At 44.5% G+C, this 24,375-nt stretch overlaps 1 protein-coding gene across 5 annotated transcripts in view; it reads left to right on the plus strand.

Moving 5' to 3' along the window:
- Positions 1–24,375, plus strand: part of Lrp4 (LDL receptor related protein 4) — a 497,094-nt gene that overhangs the window by 27,603 nt on the left and 445,116 nt on the right. For 3 of the 5 annotated variants that reach the window (XR_011713235.1, XR_011713236.1, XM_071665643.1), the window contains exon 1: positions 15,655–15,841. The exons of 1 other annotated variant lie outside the window; for it this stretch is intronic. Coding sequence is in view for 2 of the 4 variants with exons in the window: in XM_071665643.1 (XP_071521744.1) it covers positions 15,775–15,841 (67 nt within the window). In the remaining 2 variants the exon portion in view is untranslated. Of the gene's footprint in view, positions 1–15,652; positions 15,842–24,375 lie in introns of those variants that run through there. One more of the 5 variants, XM_071665645.1, reaches the window with a different exon arrangement.

Here is a 24,375-nt window from a genome sequence, read left to right on the forward strand (position 1 = left end):
CCAGTTTAAGGGATTTATCATTGAAAGATCTAGGATAGTTTAACTTGGATCCAATAGAATACATCTTCTCAATCTCATCATCAATAAACTCTGGACTGCATATACACAATGCCCAAAGGAACATAGACTAGAATGATGATAATTTAACCCTGTCATGTTTAGCTGAATGATAATGGATATATGAGCATACATTTCTAAGTTTTTGTATATGCTAAACTTGAGCATGTTTCCATCCCTCTGGATAATGCAATCTAAAAATGGTAACATACCATTATTTCAAATTTCTACAGTAAAGTAGCTGGAAGGTACTAAAATGTTAAGGGGGAAATGTTTGTAGATTTTTATTTGTTGGCCAAACACAAAGAATATCATCTACAACTATATCCTGCGTGTCGTAAATGGCGACTCAAAGAAGGGCGGGAGCGAGTGGCTGGAAATCTTCCCTTCTTGTACTACTTTCCAAAACAAGGAACAGAACAAGAAGCCGAGTGAGGAATTTTCACGCTACCTTGCACACGATGGATATGGCGATCCTGTTTCCTGTGGGGCGGGATAGCACCAGAATGGATGAAGGCAAGCAAGTATGAATATGTACATGTGTATGTATGTATATGTCTATATATATATATATATATATATATATATATATATATATATATATATATATATATATATGTATATATGTGTGTGTGTGTGTGTGTGGATGGGCCATTCTTCGTCTGTTTCCTGGCGCTACCTCGCTGACACAGAGAACGGCGATCATGTATAGTAAAATTAGAAAAAAAATAGAAAAAAGAAATATGTATATGTTATTTATTTGTTTATTTACTTATTTATTATACTTAACCGCCGTCTCCTGCGTTAGAGAGGTAGCGCAAAGAAACAGACTAGGAATGGCTCAACCCACACACATACACATGCATATACATAAACGCTCACACACGCACATATACGTACATATACATTTCAACGTATACATACATATGCATACACAGACATATACATATATACACATTTACATTTCCATACTTACTGCCTTCATTCATTCTCGTCGCCACCCCGCCACACACGAAATAACATCCCCCCTTTCCAGCGAGGCAGCGTCAGGAACAGACAAAAAAAAGGCCACATTGGTTCACACTGTCTCTAGATGTCATGTGTAATACACCGAAACCACAGCTCCCTTTCCATATCCAGGCTCCACAGACCTTTCCAAGGTTTACCCCAGCATGTCCACCCCGGTATACCACATCGTTCCAGTTCACTCTATTCCATGCACGTCATTCACCCTCCTGTATGTTCAGGCCTCGATCGTTCAAAATCTTTTTCACTCCATCCTTCCACCTCCAATTTGGTCTCCTGCTTCTCCTTCTTCCCTCCACCTGTGACACATATATCCTCTTTGTCAATCTTTCCTCACTCATTCTCTCCATGTTTCCAAACCACATCAACACACTCTCAACCACACTCTTTTTACTACCACAGATCTCTCTTACCCTTTCATTACTTACTCGATCAAACCACCTCACACCACATATTGTCCTCAAACATCTCATTTCCAACACATCCACCCTCCTCCGCACAACCCTATCTATAGCCCATGCCTCGCAACCATATAACATTGTTGGAACCACTATTCCTTCAAACATACTAATTTTTGCTCTCCGAGATAACGTTCTCACCTTCCACACATTCTTCAACGCTCCCAAAACCTTCGCTCCCTCCCCCACCCTGTTACTTCCGCTTCCATGGTTCCATCCGCTGCTAAGTCCACTCCCAGATATCTAAAACACTTTACTTCCTCCAGTTTTTCTCCATTCAAACTTACCTCCCAATTAACTTGTCCCTCAACCCTACTGAACCGAATAACCTTGCTCTTATTCACATTTACTCTCAGCTTTCTTCTTTCACACACTTTACCAAATTCAGTCACCAACTTCTGCAGTTTCTCTCCCGAATCAGCCACCAGCACTGTATCATCAGCGAACAACAATTGACTCATTTCCCAAGCCCTCTTATCCACAACAGACTGCATATTTGCCCCTCTATCCAAAACTCTTGCATTCACCTCCCTAACCACCCCATCCATAAACAAATTAAACAACCATGGAAACATAACGCACCCCTGCCGCAAACCGACATTCATTGAAAACTAATTTCTTTCCTCTCTTCCTACTCGCGCACATGCCTTACATCCTTGGTAAAATCTTTTCACTGCTTCTAGCAAGTTACCTCCCACACCATGTACTCTTAAAACCTTCCACAGTACATTTCTATCCACCCTATCATATACCCACCCTATCATATACATACAAATCCATGTTTTTCTAAGTATTTCTCACATACATTCTTCAAAGCAAACACCTGATCCACACATCTCTACCACTTCTGAAACCACACTGCTCTTCCCCAGTCTGATGCTCTGTACATGTCTTTACCCTCTCATTTAATACCCTCCCATGTATTATCCCAGGAATACTCAACAAACGTATGCCCCTGTAATTTGAACACTCACCTTTATATCTTTGCCTTTGTACAGCGGCACTATGCATGCATTCCGCCAGTCCTCAGGCACTTTACCATGAGTCATACATACACTGAATATAATTACCAGCCATCAACAACACGATCCCCCCCCCCCCTTTTTTTTCTAAGTGCAACTGCAATACCATCCAAACCCGCAGCCTGGCCGGCTTTCATCTTCCGCAAAGCTTTCACTACCTCTTCACTGTTCACCAAACCATTCTCCCTGACCCTCTCACTTCGCACACCACCCCGACCAAAAAACCCTATATCTGCCACTCTATCATCATACACATTCAACCAACCCTCAAAATATTCACTCCATCTCCCCAGTTCATCCCTACTCGTTATTACCTCACCATTTGCCCCCTTCACCGATGTTCCCATTTGTTCTTTAGTCTTACGCACTTTATTTACCTGCTTCCAAAACATCTTTTCATTCTCCCTAAAATTTAATGATACTCTCTCACCTCAACTCTCATTTGCACTCTTTTTCACCTCTTGCATCTTTCTCTTCACTGCCTGCCGCTTTCTTTTATGTGTCTCCTAGTCATTTGCACTACATCCCTGCAAAAATCGTCCAAACGCCTCTCTCTTCTCTTTCACTGACAATTTACTTCCTCACCCCAATATTCACTACCTTTTCTAATCTTTTCTAATCCCACCTTTCTAGTGCCACAAGCATCTTTTGCGCAAGCCATCACTGCTTCCCTAAATACATCCCATTCCTCCCCCACCTCCCTTACGTCATTTGCTCTCACCTTTTGCCATTCTGCACTCAATCTCTCCTGGTACTTCCTCACACAAGTCTCCTTTCCAAGCTCACTTACTCTCACCATTCTCTTCTCCCCAACATTCTCTCTTCTTTTCAGACCTCTACAAATCTTCACCTTCGCCTGCACAAGATAGTAATCAGATATCCCTCCAGCTGCCCCTCTCAGCACATTAACATCCAAAAGTCTATCTATTACACGCCTATCAGTTAACATGTAATCCAATAACGCCTTCTTTCCATCTCTCCTACTCACATACGTATACTTAAGTATATCTCTCTTTAAGCCAGGTATTTCCACTCACCAGTCCTTTTTCAGCTCACAGATCCACAAGTTCTTCACCATTTCCATTTATAACGCTGAATACCCCATGTACACCAATTATACCCACAACTGCCACATGACTCACCTTGGCATTCAAATCACCCATCACTATAACCCAGTCTCGTGCATTAAAGCTGCTAACACACTCACTCAGCTGCTCCCAAAACACTTGCCTCTCATGATCTTTCTTCTCATGACAAGTAGTCACCAATAATCATCCATCTCTCTCCATCCACTTTCAGTTTTACCCATATCAATCTAAAGTTTACTTTCTTACACTCTATCACATATTCCCACAACTCCTGCTTCAGGAGGAGTGCTACCCCTTCCTTTGCGCTTGTCCTCTCACTACCCCGACTTTACTCCCAAGACATTCCCAAACCACTCTTCCCCTTTACCCTTGAACTTCGTTGTACTCGGAGCCAAAACATCCAGGTTCCTTTCCTCAAACATACTACCTGTCTCTCCTTTTTTTCTCATCTTGGTTACATCCCCACACATTTAGACACCCCAATCTGAGCCTTCGAGGAAGATGACTCCTTCTTCTGTTTCCCCTTTTAGAAATTTAAATACACGGAAGGGGAAAGGGGGGGGGGGTTCCAGTCCCCCAGCTCCCCGCCCCCTTTAGTCGTCTTTTACGACACGTGAGGAACCCGTGGGAAGTATTCTTTCTCCCCTATCCCCAGAGATAGTGGAGAAATAAGTTGTTCGCTGATGATACAGCACTGGTGGCTGATTCGGGTGAGAAACTGCAGAAGTTGGTGACTGAGTTTTGTAAAGTATGTGAAAGAAGAAAGCTGAGAGTAAATATGAATAAGAGCAAGGTTATTAGGTTCAGGAGGGTTGAGGGACAAGTTAATTGAGAGGTAAGCTTGAATGGAGAAAAACTGGAGGAAGTGAAGTGTTTTAGATATCTGGGAGTGGATTTGGCAGCGGATGGAACCATGGAAGCGACAGTGAGTCACAGAGTGGGGGAGGGGGCGAAGGTTTTAGGAGCATTGATGAATGTTTGGAAGGCGAGAACGTTATCTCGGAGAGCAAAAATGGGTATGTTTGAAGGTATAGTGGTTCCAACAATGTTGTATGGTTGCGAGGCATGGGCTATAGATAGGGTTGCGCGGAGGAGGTTGAATGTGTTTTGGAAATGAAATGTTTGAGGACAATGTGTGGTGTGAGGTGGTTTGACCGAGTAAGTAATGAAAGGGTGAGAGAGATGTATGGTAATTAAAAGAGCGTGGTTGAGAGAGCAGAAGAATGTGTATTGAAATTTTTTGGTCACATGAAGAGAATGAGTGAGGAAAGATTGACAGAGGGGATATATGTATCAGAGGTGGAGGGAATGAGAAGTGGGAGACCAAATTGGAGATGGAAAGATGGAGTGAAAAAGATTTTGAACGATCGGGGCCTGAACATACAGGAGGGTGAAAGGCGTGGAAGGAATAGAGTGAATTGCAACGATGTGGTATACCGGGGTCGACGTGCTGTCAGTGGATTGTACCAGGGCATGTGAAGCGTTTGGGGTAAACCATGGAAAGTTCTGTGGGGCCTGGATGTGGAAAGGGAGCTGTGGTTTTGGTGCATTATTACATGACAGCTAGAGACTGAGTGTGAACGAATGTGGCCTTTGTTGTCTTTTCCTAGCGCTACCTCGCACACATGAGGGGGGAGGTGGTTGTTATTTCATGTGTGGCGAGGTGGCGATGGGAATGAATAAAGGCAGACAGTATGAATGATGTACATGTGTATATAAGTATATGTTTTTGTGTGTATATATATATGTATACTTTGAGATGTATAGGTATGTATATTTGCGTGTGTGGACGTGTATGTATATACATGTGTATGGGGGTGGGTTGCGCCATTCTCTTGTCTGTTTCCTTGCGCTACCTCGCTAACGTGGGACAAAATAAATGAAATATATATATATATATATATATATATATATATATATATATATATATATATATATATATATATATATATATATATATATTAGTTGAGACGGCATGGGCAACTGACGCCCTGAACCAAACCATCTTATTAACACTATACCCCAGCCTGAGCCAGGTACCCATTTAATCAACCTACTCTTAGGCGTAGATGAAGAGCTTGGTTGACTTTGGTCCGCAACCAGGATTAGAGATGGAGCTGATTGGAGAGGCAGAACTAAGAAAGGAGATGTGGGATGGATATGTATTGTGGAAAAATCATTAGAAAAGCAAATGAATAAGAAACTTAAGGGATGGCATAATCATGCACAATACATGGCAGATGTAACTGGTTGGTTTAAATGATGCATAGCAGTACAGTAGAGGGTACAAGGAGGAGAAGTAGCGGTACAGTAGAGGGTACAAGGAGGAGAAGTAGCGGTACAGTAGAGGGTACAGGGAGGAGAAGTAGCGGTACGGTAGAGGGTACAAGGAGGAGAAGTAGCGGTACAGCAGAGGGTACAGGGAGGAGAAGTAGCGGTACAGTAGAGGGTACAGGGAGGAGAAGTAGCGGTACAGTAGAGGGTACAGGGAGGAGAAGTAGCGGTACAGTAGAGGTACAAGGAGGAGAAGTAGCGGTACAGTAGAGGGTACAAGCAGGAGAAGTAGCGGTACAGCAGAGGGTACAGGGAGGAGAAGTAGCGGTACAGTAGAGGGTGCAGGGAGGAGAAGTAGCGGTACAGTAGAGGGTACAGGGAGGAGAAGTAGCGGTACAGTAGAGGGTACAAGGAGGAGAAGTAGCGGTACAGTAGAGGGTACAGGGAGGAGAAGTAGCGGTACAGTAGAGGGTACAGGGAGAAGTAGCGGTACAGTAGAGGGTACAAGGAGGAGAAGTAGCGGTACAGTAGAGGGTACAGGGAGGAGAAGTAGCGGTACAGTAGAGGGTACAGGGAGGAGAAGTAGCGGTACAGTAGAGGGTACAGGGAGGAGAAGTAGCGGTACAGTAGAGGGTACAAGGAGGAGAAGTAGCGGTACAGTAGAGGGTACAAGCAGGAGAAGTAGCGGTACAGCAGAGGGTACAGGGAGGAGAAGTAGCGGTACAGTAGAGGGTACAGGGAGGAGAAGTAGCGGTACAGTAGAGGGTACAGGGAGGAGAAGTAGCGGTACAGTAGAGGGTACAAGGAGGAGAAGTAGCGGTACTGTAGAGGGTACAGGGAGGAGAAGTAGCGGTACAGTAGAGGGTACAGGGAGAAGTAGCGGTACAGTAGAGGGTACAAGGAGGAGAAGTAGCGGTACAGCAGAGGGTACAGGGAGGAGAAGTAGCGGTACAGTAGAGGGTACAGGGAGGAGAAGTAGCGGTACAGTAGAGGGTACAAGGAGAAGTAGCGGTACAGTAGAGGGTACAGGGAGGAAAGGTGGACCGAGGAAGAGATGGATGAATGTAGTGGAATCCGTTATGGCTGAGGCAAATTCAAAGTGAAGTTGTTCCGTGAATGATCTGGGATCGAAGACACAGGAAGTATCTTGGGTATGGATGTGGTATGAATGGATAGTATGCTCTCACTTGAGGAACCTAGCATGAACTTTTTGTGTAAAGTAAAAAAAAAAGTAAGAGGCACGTTTATAAGTGTGGGAAAGTCTACGTTTTGTTTTTACTCACACTGGGCATGGGTTGTGTGTGTGTGTGTGTGTGTGTGTGTGTGTGTTGTATGTACTGCCTGATCCACATCATGAAATTGGCAGTTAAGTAGTTGTAGATAGATAGATAATTTTACTTTCATCAAAGAAACACCAAAAATTATGACACAGGTAACGTGAGGCCGTAAATGTTTGCCTGTGCATCAGAGCTGTAAAGATATTACGTCGAACACAAAGGAATGCATACAGCAACAGACCACTGGGTCCTTTCGAGGCTGTGTTAGTGGAAGGGATCTAAGAGAGTGATAAAACTTAGAAGGTATAGAGATAATTCGGAGCTAATTTTGATTGTCAGTGTGACTAATAAGGAGCAGATAACGTCAATAATGGTTCTTGAAGCGATATAGGTATCAAGTCTATTCTTAGAATTATCTATCTGCTTTCAACTATAATTAGCAAATCGTACTATATGTTAACAGTCCTACCAAGGAAAAAGTACTTCGCCTCGTTCGAGGTAAAACGTTTGTCCACGAGTTGACTTATTCTTGAAGTAAATTTATAGATCCATATTTTCAAAGTCTTTGATAATTTAGAATACTCATATTAGATCACCTCTTAACCTTCTTTTTTTAAGCTAAACTGATTCAAGTTGTTTAATCAGCTCTTGTAGGATTTGTTTCCCAGCCCAGGAATCATCTTGGTAGCTCAAGGGTGTAGTCTCCCAATTCTGTCTCATTTTTATTATTTTGTTAGGTAGGGTGACCAAAAGTGAACACAATATTCAAGATTTCCCTGAAGTTCAAGAGAATCCAAGAATTTTGTTCGCTCTTTTCACTGCTTCTGTACACTGCTTACCTGGTTTTAGATCATCAGAGATTATTACGCCCATATTTTTCTCATTTACATTTTGCAGTTCAGTAGAATTTATATTGTAGCTCCTTGGATTCGTTTTTGCTGCCGATATGCAAAACTTTGCACTTACTGATATTGAAATTCATTTGCTACCTAAGGGCCAAGTCCATCAGTGTTTCTATGTCAGTTTCAATCTGTAGACGTTCGTGTTCATTTGTAGATTTATTTCCCAGCTTTTTCTCATCAGCGAATTTTGACATCTTACAATCTAGCCTATTATCTATATATATTAGAAAAATGATCGGTCCTAAGAATGATCCCTGTGGCACCCCACTTGGCACGTCTAACCGTTTACGGCCAGCCTGTGAATTACCTGTCCACCGAAGTACAACTGTATCAAATGTTTTTTTTTTTTTTTGAAAATCTAGATAGATGACATTCACTACCTTACTTTTAGTCATTTACGTTGATTGTATCATTAGAAAAAATCAATCAGATGTGCCAGACATGAGTGATTTCATCGAAAATCATGCTAAGAAGTTTCTTAAGTTTTGGTCCCGAAAGATGGTTTCCATAAGTTTTCCAAAAACAGACGTTGAGCTAATAGGACGATAATTTTGGGGCAATGATTTATTACCTTTTTTGATATCGGTGTTACACGGCTAAGTTCTTCTCATCTGGAACTTTTCGTAAAGCTGAGACTTACTGAAAGCGCAGCCAAGGGCTTAACTATCTTGTTTTTGCCTCCTATTGTCCTTAAAAATACTTCTCAGTGCCTGTCGTATTATATCTTTTCATTTCGTTTATTCCTGACACATGTCTTCAGCTTTAATGTCAGTTTGTTGCACAACCTTCTCCTCTCTTATCAATGAAACTGGATTTGGGACATGGGTTGTGTCTTCGATCGTAAATACAGATGCAAAAAGAGTAATTGAACTTATTTTGCCATAGTTTCGTTATCTTAAACCAAATCACTGTTTTCTGTAATAAATGGACCAGTTGATTAGGTAATGACTCTCTTGCTTCTCACATAACTGTATAAGTTCTGAGGATTTCTTTTGTTATTATCAGCAATATATGCTTCAGATTGATGCGTACTTTGTCATATGATTCTTTCACTGTCTCTACGCAGATTTGCACAACTTACTCTATCATTTTGGTCACTGAATTTCTCGTAAATTTCTCCCTTAGACAACAGACACTTGTTGTATTTCACTGTTCCACCAACTTGGCTTCGTTTTAGAAACAGATCGTCTACTACGCACGGGCACAGATGTTCCCTCTACTGCTTTGAAGCTTTTCCAAGCTGTATAGATGTTCGTTTATTGACCATATCATCCCAGGTTTGCCTGTCAAGATCATTAAGATTTGGATGTTTGAAATTGGGTATTTTTTCGCGAGTGTCATGTTGATGAACACTATACACAGCGTTGAATGCTACCTCCAGTTGTAACATCATTACCGACATCCTCGTTTGTAGTTAGAACTAAATCTAATATACTGTGTGGTGTCTGGTGACTGTGAGGAGGGCATATTCCCGCCATCTATGAGCGTTCACATGAACTATTGATCGGGTAGAATTTGACGGCCAGCAGTGACCGTACAGCTGAATCACGGCTCAGTTACCTGTCATGGATTGCCTGTGTTACTGAAGTGAGCTCGTGATCCTGCAGGTGCAAATGTATTTAGGCGTGTCCCATAATGTGTTGTGTACGTCGACGTTAGCCAGTAAGCTGGTTGGTTATCTGGCCTTCCATGCCTATCGACTGCCGTAGACGTCAAGGTTATAATCAATTAAGCGAAAAAGAACTTGAACACCTTCTTCAGGTGTTCAAGATGATCCCAATACCATACATGCCCTCACTGCTACTACGGTCGTGGCCATTACTGTGGCAAGCCTCGTAAACTCTCCTGATTACTAGAAATTCGTCAGCTTAGAAAATTATTGATGATATGACTTACATTTCTTTGTAAAATGAAAACGGGAAGATTCGACCTTTGTAATATATTTTACATTACTCATTTTCATTAATCGGAGTACAATGATTAGAAATGTTGAACAGCTCTGTCTGCATGGGACGTGCGAGGGAGAAAGAGACTCTCGCCTTTAAACACAAGAAGGTTTTATTAAATAGCGGCTGATGATGATGGAGACAGACGGAGACGTGAGTCTGTTCCCTTTCCTGAGGAACTTGACAGACAGGCAGGTCAACGATGTGTCACCGTCATTGCATCCTCCAGCAGACAGGGGGATGGTGATGGTATATTGCCGTCATTGTCTCGTCCAGTCGTAGACTTAGGGATAGTAATGATCCATTGCTATCAGTGTCCTGTCTTATAGACAGAGGGATGGTAATGACCTATTACTATCAGTCCCTCCGTCTCGTCCAGTAGACAGAAGTGGATCAGTGTCACTTCGTGTACCACCATGATCATCATGCTTCAGTTGTGGTACACAGATCACGCCTCACCTACACTCACTGACGTCAGACGATATGTTATATTGTGACTTGCTGTAGAAGCCATTCTAGCCAGAGCGGGTTAGCACAGCAGCGTTGCAGGATCTTTTGTGGTGGTGCCAGGATAATGCAGCACCACCTGTGATGGTGCTGGGATAATACAGCTTTACTTATATTGGTTTCAAGATGATTCAACATTGCCTTTGGCAGTGACATGATAATACAAGATTACCTGTGATGCTGAGATAATGCTGTAGTATGATATTGGAGAATAATGCAGCATCACTTTTGGTGATCGAGGAATAATGCAGCTTAAACGTGGTGGTGTCAGGATAATGCAGCATCACCTATGGTGATGGTGGTAGGATAATGCTGCATCACCTGTGGTGGTGGTGGTAGGATAATGCTGCATAACCTGTGGTGGTGGTGGTAGGGTAATGCTGCAATATCTGTGGTGATGGTGGTAGTAGGATAATGCTGCATCACCTGTGGTGGTGGTGGTAGGGTAATGCTGCAATATCTGTGGTGATGGTGGTAGTAGGATAATGCTGCATCACCTGTGGTGGTGGTGGTAGTAAGATAATGCTGCATCACCTGTGGTGGTGGTAGTAGGATAATGCTGCATCACCTGTTGTGGTGGTGATGGTAGCATGATAAATCCAACATCACTTGTGGTTGTACCAGGATGATGTAGCAGCATCTGTGGCAAGATAATGCAGCAAAAGTTATGCTTGCTGGTGGCAGAATAATAAGACATCACTTATTGCTGGTAAGGTAATGCAGCCTACCTTGTGTTGGTGGTGGCATGATTCAGCATCACTTGCTGTGGTGGCAGGCTAATGCAACATTTCCTGTGGTAGTGACAGGAGTATGCTGTATCACTTATGGTGGCAGGCATATGCGGCATCACCTGTGGTGTTGGCAGGATGATTCAGCATTCCTGGTAGTAATGACAAGATAATGCAGCATCACTTATGGTGATAGCGGAATAAGTTCAGCATTATTCATATTGATAGGTTAATACAGCACCACCTTTAGTGGTGGCAGGATATTGCAAGATCACCTTCATGATGGCAGGTTCATGCAGCATCATTTGTGGTGGTGGCAGGATAATGTTGCATCGCCTTTGATGGTGGCATAAAATGCTGCATCGTCTTTGATGGCGGCATGATAATGCTGCATCGCCTTTGATGGCGGCATGATAATGCTGCATCGCCTTTGATGGTGACAGGATAATGCTGCATCGTCTTTGATGGCGGCAGGATAATGCTGCATCGCCTTTGATAGTGGCAGGATAATGCTGCATCGCCTTTGATGGCGGCAGGATAATGCTGCATCGTCTTTGATGGCGGCAGGATAATTCTGCATCATCTTTGATGGTGGCATGATAGTGCTGCATTGCCTTTGATGGTGGCAGGATAATGTTGCATCGCCTTTGATGGTGGCATGATAATGCTGCATCGCCTTTGATGGCGGCAGGATAATAGTGCATCGCCTTTGATGGTGGCTGGATAATGCTGCATCGCCTTTGATGGCGGCAGGATAATGCTGCATCGCTTTTGATGGTGGCATGATAATGCTGCATCACCTTTGATGGCGGCAGGATAATAGTGCATCGCCTTTAATGGTGGCATGATAATGCAGCATCGCTTTTGATGGTGGCATGATAATGCTGCATCGCCTTTGATGGTGGCATGATGATGTTGCATCGCTTTTGTTGGTGACATGATAATGCTGCATCGCCTTTGATGGTGACAAATTGATGCTGCATCGCCTTTGATGGTGGCATGATAATTCTGCATTGCCTTTGATGGCGGCAGGATAATGCTGCATCGCCTTTGATGGTGGCATGATAATGCTGTATCGCATTTGATGTTGGCAGGATAATGCTGCATCGCCTTTGATGATGGCAGGATAATGCTGCATCGCCTTTGATGGTGGCGTGATAATTCTGCATTGCCTTTGATGGCGGCAGGAGAATGCTGCATCGCCTTTGATGGTGGCAGGATAATGCTGCATCGTCTTTGATGGTGGCATGATATTGCTGCATCGCCTTTGATGGCGGCAGGAGAATGCTGCATCGCCTTTGATGGTGGCAGGATAATGCTGCATTGCCTTTGATGGTGGCAGGATAATGCTGCATCGCCTTTGATGGTGGCAGGATAATGCAGCATCTCCTTTGATGGTGGCATGGATAATGCAGCATCGCTTTTGATGGTGGCGGGATAATGCTGCATCGCCTTTGATGGTGGCAGGATAATGCAGCATCGCCGTTGATGGTGGCAGGATAATGCTGCATCGCCTTTGATGGTGGCAGGATAATGCAGCATCTCCTTTGATGGTGGCATGGATAATGCAGCATCGCTTTTGATGGTGGCGGGATAATGCTGCATCGCCTTTGATGGTGGCAGGATAATGCAGCATCGCCGTTGATGGTGGCAGGATAATGCAGCATCACTTGTGGCGGTTGAGGATGATACATTATCACCTGTGATTGTGGTAGGATAATGAAGCTTTACTTGTGGTTGAGGCAGCTTAATGCAGCATTACTTGTGGTTGTGGAAGGATAATGCAGCTTTCCTTGTGGTTGAGACAGCTAAATGCAGCGTTACTTGTGGTTGTGGCTGGATACTGCAGCTTTACTTGTACTTGTGGCAGCGTAATGCAGCGTTACTTGTAGTTATGAATTGATATTTTAGCTGTATTTGTGTTTGTAACAGCATATTGCAGCGTTACTTGTGGATGTGGCAGCATAATGCAACGTTACTTGTGGTTGTAGCAGGATAATGCAGCTTGGGGTTGTGGCAGCATAATGCAGCTTTTCTTGTGGTTGTGGCAGCATAATACAGCATTACTTGTGGTTGTAGCAGGATAATGCAGCTTGTGGTTGTGGCAGCATAATGCAGCTTTACCTGTGGCTGTAACAGCGTAATGCAGCCTTGCTTGGTTGTGGCAGATAATGCAGCATTACTTGTGGATGTGGCAGCATAATGAAGCGTTACTTGTGGTTGTAGCAGGATAATGTAGCTTGTGGCTGTGGCAGCATAATGCAGCTTTATCTGTGGCTGTGACAGCATAATGCAGCTTTATCTGTGGCTGTGACAGCTTAATGCAGCTTTACTTGTGCTTTTGTCAGCATAATGCAGCGTACTTGCGGTTGTAGCAGGATAGTACAGCTTTACTTGTGGTTGTGGCAGCATAATGCAGCTTTACTTGTGGTTGTGGCAGCATAATGCAGCATTACTTGTGGTTGTGGTAGCATATTGCAGCGTTATTTGTGGTAGTGGATAGATGATGCAGCATCATTTATGGTGGCGGTTGCAAATTAATACAGCATCATCTTTGGTGTCAGCAGGGTAATGCAACATCATCTGTGGCGGTGGTAGGTTAAGGCAGCATCACCTGTGGTGGCGGCAGTATACTGCAGCATCACCTGTGTTGGTTGTGGCAGGATAATGCAATATAATCTGTGTTGGTGGTGTCAGGATAACAGCATCACTTGTGGTGGTTGTGGCAGAATAATACCTGTGGTGATGATGGTAGGATAATGCAGCATCACCTGTGGTAGTGGTGTCAGGATAATGCAGCATCACCTGTGGTGGTGGTGATTTCAGGATAATGCAGCATCACCTGTGGTGGTGGTGTCAGGATAATGCAGCATCACCTGTGGTGGTGGTGATTTCAGGATAATGCAGCATCACCTGTGGTGGTGGTGTCAATAAAATGAAGCATCACCTGTGGTGGCGATGGTGCTGGTGTCAGGATAATGCAGCATCACCTGTGGTGGTGTTGGTGGTTTCAGGGTAATGCAGCATCACCTATGGTGGTGTTGTCAGGATAATGCAGCATCATCTGTGGTGGTGGTGGTGGTGTCAGGATGATGCAGCATTACCTGTGATGGTGGTGGGATAATGCAGCATCACCTGTGGTGGTGGTGGTGGTAGTGTCAGGATAATGCAGCATCACCTGTGGTGGTGGTGGTGGTAGTGTCAGGATAATGCAGCATCACCTGTGGTGGTGGTGGTGGTAGTGTCAGGATAATGCAGCATCACCTGTGGTGGTGGTGATAGTGTCAGGATAATGCAGCATCACCTGTGGTGGTGGTGGTGGTAGTGTCAGGATAATGCAGCATCACCTGTGGTGGTGGTGGTGGTAGTGTCAGGATAATGCAGCATCACCTGTGGTGGTGGTGGTGGTAGTGTCAGGATAATGCAGCATCATCTGTGGTGGTGGTGGTGGTGGTGTCAGGATAATGCAGTATTACCTGAGGTGGTGGTAGGATAATGCAGCATCACCTGTGATGGTGGTGGGATAATGCAGCATCACCTGTGGTGGTGGTGATAGTGTCAGGATAATGCAGCATCACCTGTGGTGGTGGTGGTGGTAGTGTCAGGATAATGCAGCATCATCTGTGGTGGTGGTGGTAGTGTCAGGATAATGCAGCATCACCTGTGGTGGTGGTGGTGGTAGTGTCAGGATAATGCAGCATCATCTGTGGTGGTGGTGGTGGTGGTGTCAGGATAATGCAGTATTACCTGAGGTGGTGGTAGGATAATGCAGCATCACCTGTGATGGTGGTGGGATAATGCAGCATCACCTGTGGTGGTGGTGGTAGTGTCAGGATAATGCAGCATCACCTGTGGTGGTGGTGGTGGTAGTGTCAGGATAATGCAGCATCATCTGTGGTGGTGGTGGTAGTGTCAGGATAATGCAGCATCACCTGTGGTGGTGGTGGTGGTGGTGTCAGGATAATGCAACATCATCTGTGGTGGTGGTGGTGGTGGTGTCAGGATAATGCAGCATTACCTGAGGTGGTGGTAGGATAATGCAGCATCACCTGTGATGGTGGTGGGATAATGCAGCATCACCTGTGGTGGTGGTGATAGTGTCAGGATAATGCAGCATCACCTGTGGTGGTGGTGGTGTCAGGATAATGCAGCATCACCTGTGGTGGTGGTGTTGGTAGTGTCAGGATAATGCAGCGTCACCTGTGGTGGTGGTGGTGTCAGGATAATGCAGCATCACCTGTGGTGGTGGTGGTGGTGGTGGTGTCAGGATAATGCAGCATCACCTGTGGGTGGCAGGGTGGCCTGTGGGGCGGCAGTGCGCCTGTGCGTGCTGGCTGTCCTCGTGCGACGTCGCCGTGTGGGCACCCCGGGCCCTTAGCTGAGCTGTCAGTATTCGCGCGGCTACATCAGTGGTAACGTCTCGCGGCCTCCGCCTCCGCCATCCGACTTTTGTTAGCCTTATCTACGTCCCGCTGCTCTGTGATGTGAGATGCGAAGCGGAGGCGGCGTACCCCTGGCCGCGGCGCTGCTAGGCCTCCTGCTGCAGTGTGCCCTAGGTCAGTCAGTTCCTCCCGCCTCCAGACACCAACACCACCCGACCCGTACACAAAGCTTAGGCACCGGGGATAAGCTGATATGGCAGCAGCAGCTCTGCTCAGCCCCAGCAGAAGCTCTCGTTAACTCACTCCCCTAGGTCTGCCTTTCTCCCAAAACGTTGATGTTTTATTTCTATTTTCATGCGTGTTCACGCTCGTGGTGAGCCATATAAATATACCCGGGGATGGGGTGGCGTGCGTGGAAACAGCGTCGCTGGTCGAGCGGTATAAAGGGGAAATAATAGATGGAGATGGAGAGAGGAGGCGAGAGCTCGGGGGGGGGGCCAGCGAGATGGTACGCATGCGTGACGCTCACTCCTCGGCGTCTCTGTGGATAAGATGTTGTCATGTCCTCACGACACACCACGCCATTATCTCATTAGCAACGATACTCTACAAAGTGTCGGTTGAAACATCCCTTTAATAGAATGTTAACCTTTTTACATGTATTGAAGTTATGCATGTGAGGGGAACCTGATTAGTCAGTGTATATATATATATATATATATATATATATATATATATATATATATATATATATATATATATATATATATATATATATATAATTTGTATGTGTCGGTGGCTGTTAATGTATACTTTGCGGGAGTGTGTCATCACATAAGGAAGAAGACAACGCACGGGAAACCGTATGAAATTATGTCAACGATTTCTTAAGATATGAGATTTATATAAGAATTTCCTCTGTTCTCTCTCTCTCTCTCTCTCTCTCTCTCTCTCTCTCTCTCTCTCTCTCTCTCTCTCTCTCTCTCTCTCTCTCTCATTTATATATATATATATATATATATATATATATATATATATATATATATATATATATATATATGATGACACTAATTCTGTTTGAATTGTGGCAAAGAAATAGATCGTCAAAAAAAAAATCTATGGCAAAAACACTTTCCAGAGCGCCCAACACGTCGCTAAGGCAACTCCGAAAGCCTTGCTATTGATTTTCCGAGGAGGAGTTTGGTCGGCAGTTGTGAATATTGGTGTATAGAAGAGGATTTTTTCTATGCAGTTTGTCCTAACGTTCTGAAGTAGAAGAAAATGGTTGTTTATGATTTTGGAAAATGAGAAGATGAAATGCCGTGTGCAAAAAAGGAGAGGTGCAGAAACCAACGTAAAAAGGAAAAGAAAAAAAAAAAGCATGTTACACACTTGATAATGATCACTTTCATCATGACCTGATAGTGAGGACGATGATGCGGTGATTTTGATGACAGTACGATGGTGATGACGACTGGATGACGACCGTGGTGTCGATGGTGATATGGTGGATTAAACGCTGGTGGCCAGGTAATAGAGAGAGAGAGAGAGAGAGAGAGAGAGAGAGAGAGAGAGAGAGAGAGAGAGAGAGAGAGAGAATGGAAGATGATGACAGTGGGATGATAGTGATGCTGACGATAGTGACTAGGTGATAACAGTGACGCAGTGGTGATAGTGAAGTGAGGCTGACGAAATGGTGATACTACGGTGAGGTGATGAAGAGATGGTGATATCGTGTGTTAGAATGATAGTGAGTTGGTGTTTTTAAGTGATGAGATATGCGCTTGTGATGGTGACAGTAGTAATGATGAGTGAGTGGTATTGATCATGGTGACTGATGGTGATGATGGTAATTAATAAAGATTGATTTTGCGATGGTTATGTGACGTATCGTGAGTTAATAAGGATGATGAATATAGTGAGATAGTTGTATGGTGACGTCGTGATGACAGTGGCAATAATTCCCTGGTGATAGTGATGCTTTGATAGTGAGGATAACAATTTCATTCTGTGATGGAGTCGTGATGATGATTATAATGACTCGGTGATGGTGACGTATCATGAGGATAGTGACATACTAACTATGACCGGATTGAAGTAAGGTTTACAATGGTATCGATTGTGAGGAGGTTGTAGAACCTGGGGTTGTGATAGTGATGTTGATGATCACAATAACTCGGGTTATGGTAATAAGGATGATGACACGATGGTGAACATAGCCTGGTGATGGTGACATGATGATGATGATGATGATGATGACGCCGATACCCTTATGTTTATGGTGTGGTTTTGATGGTGATGTGGTGGTAAAGATGGTGACCATGGTAATCTGTTCCTTATGGTGATGTAGCGCCTTTATTGGTGTGATGGTGAACAACAGCAATAGTGATGGTGATGGCTGACAGTGGTTATGATGATGACTTTGAACGCTACCCTCACTGTGACGTATTTGGGGTGTGTTATGGTGATTGTGAAGCGGTGGTGATGACCTAATAGTGAGTGATAATGCAGATCTAGTTTTAATGGTGAGGTGATGATAGAATGATGGTGATTTTCAGATGATAGTGATGTAGTGTTGCTGACCGCGACCTTATAAGTGATCGTGAAGATAATGATGTTATTGAACTGACATCATCTTGAAGGTGACGTGCTGTTGATAATGACCTAATAGTGAATATGACGTATTTTTGATAGTGATGGTGTGGTGATGGTGAAGTTGTTTTGGTAACATGGCAAATTTTTTTTCTTGGGTGATCCGTTATTGGTGACGTCAGAGCATTGATGGTGAAGCGGCTATGTGATGCTGACGATATGGTGATAGCGATACTGTGATGATAGTGACATGGAGGTGATGTCATAAATGGTGTCTCGGTGGCGATGGTGAAGACGATAAGGGGGGATGGTATTGTGATATGGTGATACTGACGTGATGGTGGTGTGTAAGAGTGTGATGGTGAAATGGTTATAGTGATGATGAGGTGAGTAGTAACATGTTACTTGATTGTGAAGCTACGCGATAGTGACATTTGCATGACGTGTGATGTGATGATGGTGAAGTGTTAGTGAATAGTGGTATGGTGATGATAATTCAGTGTTGGTATCGTAATAGTGATAGTGACTGTGTTGATAGTGATGGTGACGTAGTGTGGTGATGGTGACCTACCGTCTTTGATCACAATGATAGTGAAGTGGCAGTTTAAAGTGACCCTGTAGTGAGGATGACATGGTTTTGGTAACGATGGTGCAATAGTGAGGATGGTGAACTGGTAATGATGGTGAGGTGATACCGACCTGGTTCATGATGACATGGAGATGAATAGTGACGTGTTATGATAGAGGATGGTGACGTGTTGGCAATGATGGTGAACGTGGGAGTGATAGTGATTGGAAGGTGGTAAGACGTGAAGAAAAAAAAATGTGATTGTGATCTTATCGTGATGGTGATGTAATGGTGTTGATTGTGATGTAGATACACATTTTTTTTTCTTACGTGTAGTATTGCAAGCAGACAGATGTTCGACTTACCAAATTACATGGTCAACAACTAAATGAGTTATGGTGATACTGTGGTGTGATAGTGATCACGGTGATGGTGACGTCTGATATAGTGATCGAGGTGGGGAAGAGTGACTGTCAAATGATGTAGGTGACCTTGGTTGAGTAATGATGGTGATGAAGTGGTTGGTGATGGTGAAGTGACCTGGTTTGATGGTGATATGAAGGCGATGGTGATAATGAGGATAGATTATGATAATGATACATCACATCATTAGTCATGACGGTAACTGAACTAATTGTTTAATCGTCACGACACAAATGTAAGAGAGAGAGAGAGAGAGAGAGAGAGAGAGAGAGAGAGAGAGAGAGAGAGAGAGAGAGAGAGAGAGAGAGAGAGACGTGGGTCAGACACACATGTATGGGATAAAATGGCCGAATCTTGGTGAAGTTACTGGAGGTTTGTATAGGCTTTTGACATAAAGAACACGACGGTACGACCCTTCAGCACGATGATACGATCCTTCAGCACGACGGTACGACCCTTCAGCACGGTGGTACGATCCTTCAGCACGACGGTACGACCCTTTAGCACAATGATACGATCCTTCAGCACGACGGTACGACCCTTGAGCACAATGATACGATCCTTCAGCACGACGGTACGACCCTTGAGCACAATGATACGATCCTTCAGCACGACGGTACGACCCTTCAGCACGATGGAACGATCCTTCAGCACGACGGTACGACCCTTGAGCACAATGATACGATCCTTCAGCACGACGGTACGACCCTTGAGCACAATGATACGATCCTTCAGCACGACGGTACGACCCTTCAGCACGGTGGTACGATCCTTCAGCACGACGGTACGACCCTTCAGCACAATGATACGATCCTTCAGCACGACGGTACGACCCTTCAGCACGATGATACAATCCTTCAGCACGACGGTACGACCCTTCAGCACAATGATACAATCCTTCAGCACGACGGTACGACCCTTGAGCACAATGATACGATCCTTCAGCACGACGGTACGACCCTTGAGCACAATGATACGATCCTTCAGCACGACGGTACGACCCTTGAGCACAATGATACGATCCTTCAGCACGACGGTACGACCCTTGAGCACAATGATACGATCCTTCAGCACGACGGTACGACCCTTGAGCACAATGATACGATCCTTCAGCACGACGGTACGACCCTTGAGCACAATGATACGATCCTTCAGCACGACGGTACGACCCTTCAGCACGATGGAACGATCCTTCAGCACGACGGTACGACCCTTGAGCACAATGATACGATCCTTCAGCACGACGGTACGACCCTTGAGCACAATGATACGATCCTTCAGCACGACGGTACGACCCTTCAGCACGTTGGTACGATCCTTCAGCACGACGGTACGACCCTTTAGCACAATGATACGATCCTTCAGCACGACGGTACGACCCTTCAGCACGATGATACAATCCTTCAGCACGACGGTACGACCCTTCAGCACAATGATACAATCCTTCAGCACGACGGTACGACCCTTGAGCACAATGATACGATCCTTCAGCACGACGGTACGACCCTTGAGCACAATGATACGATCCTTCAGCACGACGGTACGACCCTTCAGCACGGTGGTACGATCCTTCAGCACGACGGTACGACCCTTCAGCACAATGATACGATCCTTCAGCACGACGGTACGACCCTTCAGCACGATGATACAATCCTTCAGCACGACGGTACGACCCTTCAGCACAATGATACAATCCTTCAGCACGACGGTACGACCCTTGAGCACAATGATACGATCCTTCAGCACGACGGTACGACCCTTGAGCAAGAGATACGATCCTCGAACACGACGGTACGTACCTTGAGCACCATGGTACGATCCTATGAGGGACGACCTTTGAGCATGAGGTACGACCCTTGGGCCTGAAATACGACCCTTGAGCACGGCGGTACGATCCTTGAGCCTGAAACTCTACAAAGCGAATTTGGAAACTGTTCAGAGATCTTTCAGAGCCCATATCATTGTGGTAAAGGTACTGAATCACACGGGAACGGCTGAAACCTTTGAAGCTGGACTTCCTGAAACGCAGACGGGAGAGGTGTATCATCATCTATACCTAGAAAATTCTAGAAGGTATTAATCTCAACTTACATTTGGATACAACATCCTACCGGCACGACAGGCATGGAAGACTGCGCAAAATACTACCTCTGAAAACCAAAGGTGTGATATGTACAAAAGAGAGAACACCTTAAACATCCGGGGCACAAGACTTCTTCAATACCTTGCCAGGTACCGTCAGAAATAGCCTGGGATGCGCGGTAGAGAAGGTCAAGAGTGCACTGGAAAAGTACTTACGAAGTGTATCAGATCAGCCAGGCTACTGGGTCTATGTAGGTCTGAGGGCTGCGGCTTCCAACAGCTTGGTCGACCAACGACCCATTCCAGCAACCAGGGCGGCCCAGGTAGGGCTGTGAGGATGAAGAACCCCGAAGACTTCACAAGGTATTCACAAGGTGTGCTCGGTGACATTCCTTCATCATCAATGGACGGAAAGAAGTATAGGGTCTTGTCGAGGACCTTCTCGCTCCAAGGGAGTCCATCATATCTATCTTCTTGCTTCCAGTGCAGCCTTGCAGCCCCGAGGCCTTGCAGGAGCCCTAGTAAAGACGTCTTGGGGTTGAAAATAATGATAATGATGATGATGTTGATGATGGTAATAATGATAATGATAATAATAGTAATGATATGAATGATAATTCTATTTGAATTTATACTTGCTTGGCGTTTCCCGGTTTAGCGAGTATCGCCAGGAACAACAAAAGATTTGCTTCATTTGCTCATATCACTGTCTTCCATAATAAGCTGGAATCAAAGCCTGCTATCCACTGCCAATACCCACTACAGATTGTTCAATGATTTCCCCTGAACACCTCATATGCCCTGGGACAGCCTATTGATAGCACTTCGCCCCTCATATACCATATGAATCCAAGTTGTTCTATCCCTTGCACTCCCTCATCCTCCAGTATGTTTAGACCCCCGGCGCGTCAATGCTTCTATCACTCCAACCTTCCAAAGAGAAAGATAATAATAATATGAATGATATTACTACTTGTACAACCACTATTACTACTACCAGTACTACTACAACCAGTAATACTTCCACCACCACTATCATTACTATTACTACTACTAATAATAATAATAATGATAATAATAATAATGATAATGATAATAATAACTATTATAATACTACTCAAAGATAAGGCTCAAACCAACCTCATCCTTAAACAGGAAAATCATGAAAACCTTAACAAAATCCATCGAAAAACAACTGGCCACCCACCCTTCACTCCCACTGATACAAGCAATGCAATCAATACCTTAAAGAACTCTCCCACAACGGGTCCTGACATCGTATCCAACCTTCACATAAGACACTCTGGCCCAGCTGTTATCCGAGGACTTACAGTCATCTTCAACTGTTGATAACACATCAAAAATTCCCCACCATCTGGAAACCTGTCTGTATTATACCCTTTAAGCCACTCGACTCCCTTTTCTCTGACCATCCCATATAACATCTTTCTTCAGTATACAGACGCTTTGAAAAACTGATCCACAGTAGAATCAAGCAGAATATCCCTGACTCCTCTACACAACATGGTGCCTTACCCAACACTACATATGAACCTCGTATAACGTATCGTAGGTGGCTTCAAGAAGTACAACCCCCGTCCTGCACAGCATTAGTGACAATAGACCTCAACAAAGCATTTGAAATTGTCCAATAGCTCATTCTCATCAAAAAGATACCTGACACCATCCTCTACAGCAATGGGAAAAAAAAAGTGATCAGCCAGCTCCATTGCCAGCCGCTGTGTCAGAATGTCTCACATCTCCTTTCAAAAAACCCTTTAGCTATACTGTTGACTACACGACCTCCCTTCACCTCCAGCAGAACACAGTATGAAGGTCGCCTCGTATGCAGGCGACCTTACAATCGCATCGCAACACCCTGACACAACAGTAGCAACAACAAACATACAACCATGCATTACACACCTGGAACAATGACTAACCCAGAACAGAATGTCTGCATCCCCACACAAGTCTTCAACCACTTCTTTTAGCCCCAGAAACAAACCAATCCTTGTCATCTTAAATGGACAATCATTCCCATTAAAAAAAGCTAACCATTCTTGGCCACACCTGCGACGCGCACATGACATTCACTCCCCACACCTAAATATCAACACAAAGGCAACACACAAACTGAGTATCCTTTTAACACAGATTTGGACAAGCAACTCCCCAGACGAACATCGATCACACTTTCCCGTCTCCTCTCTGGACATCACCCATCCCCACAGCCCACAAACACGATTCATCACATGCCAAGATCCTTCATCCCCACAATACAACATCCATAGTGAAGACGCCGAACACTTAAGGCTCAATTACCCCACACTCCCACCACATAGACATACGCACATTACTACTCTTCATGACCTATGGTCCCGCAGCCCCCTTACCTTCATGTCCTAAGATCCTTTTCTATGAAGCTCCTGCAGCGCTTAGGAAGCCATCCACGTCCATCATGCAGGACCATAGGTTGAGGAGCGCAGTAATGTGTGTATGTTTGTGTGACGTAAGTACAGAACAATTTAGGTGCAAGTGTTCGGTGTCTTCACTATGGAAATTGCATCATGGACATGAGGGGTTCTGTGATATGTCGAATCGATGTGTATATTGCTTTAAACAATGATGGAGGATCATGTGGGAAGAGACTAAAAGAGAGTTGGAGAAAGAACTTCTGCATAGGGAACTCCCATTTAGAGTTCAGGGTTTTGAAGGGGAAGAATTTTGGAATGGTATGGCGTCCAGCTTTAAAGGCAGCTACCCATTTGTTGGCATTGTTATGAAGGATGGCGTCGAGAATAGACTTCGTGTGAGGATGTGCTTCCATGTTGTTTAGGTGAGAGTGGCATGTTTGACGATTCTGTTGCGGCTAAATTTTGGATACTGAAGACAGAAGTGATGTGTGGCGATGAGAGGAAGGGAAGTTGGGGGTTTGGAGGGTTTTATTACTGGTACTGTCCTGCCTGGCTCCCAGGTGTTGGGGATTTTGTTGTGTAGGCAGGAATAGTTGAGTATTTATATATATATATATATATATATA

Source organism: Panulirus ornatus, chromosome 10 (genome assembly GCF_036320965.1).
Source record: "Panulirus ornatus isolate Po-2019 chromosome 10, ASM3632096v1, whole genome shotgun sequence".
Taxonomy (NCBI): Eukaryota; Metazoa; Arthropoda; class Malacostraca; order Decapoda; family Palinuridae; genus Panulirus; species Panulirus ornatus.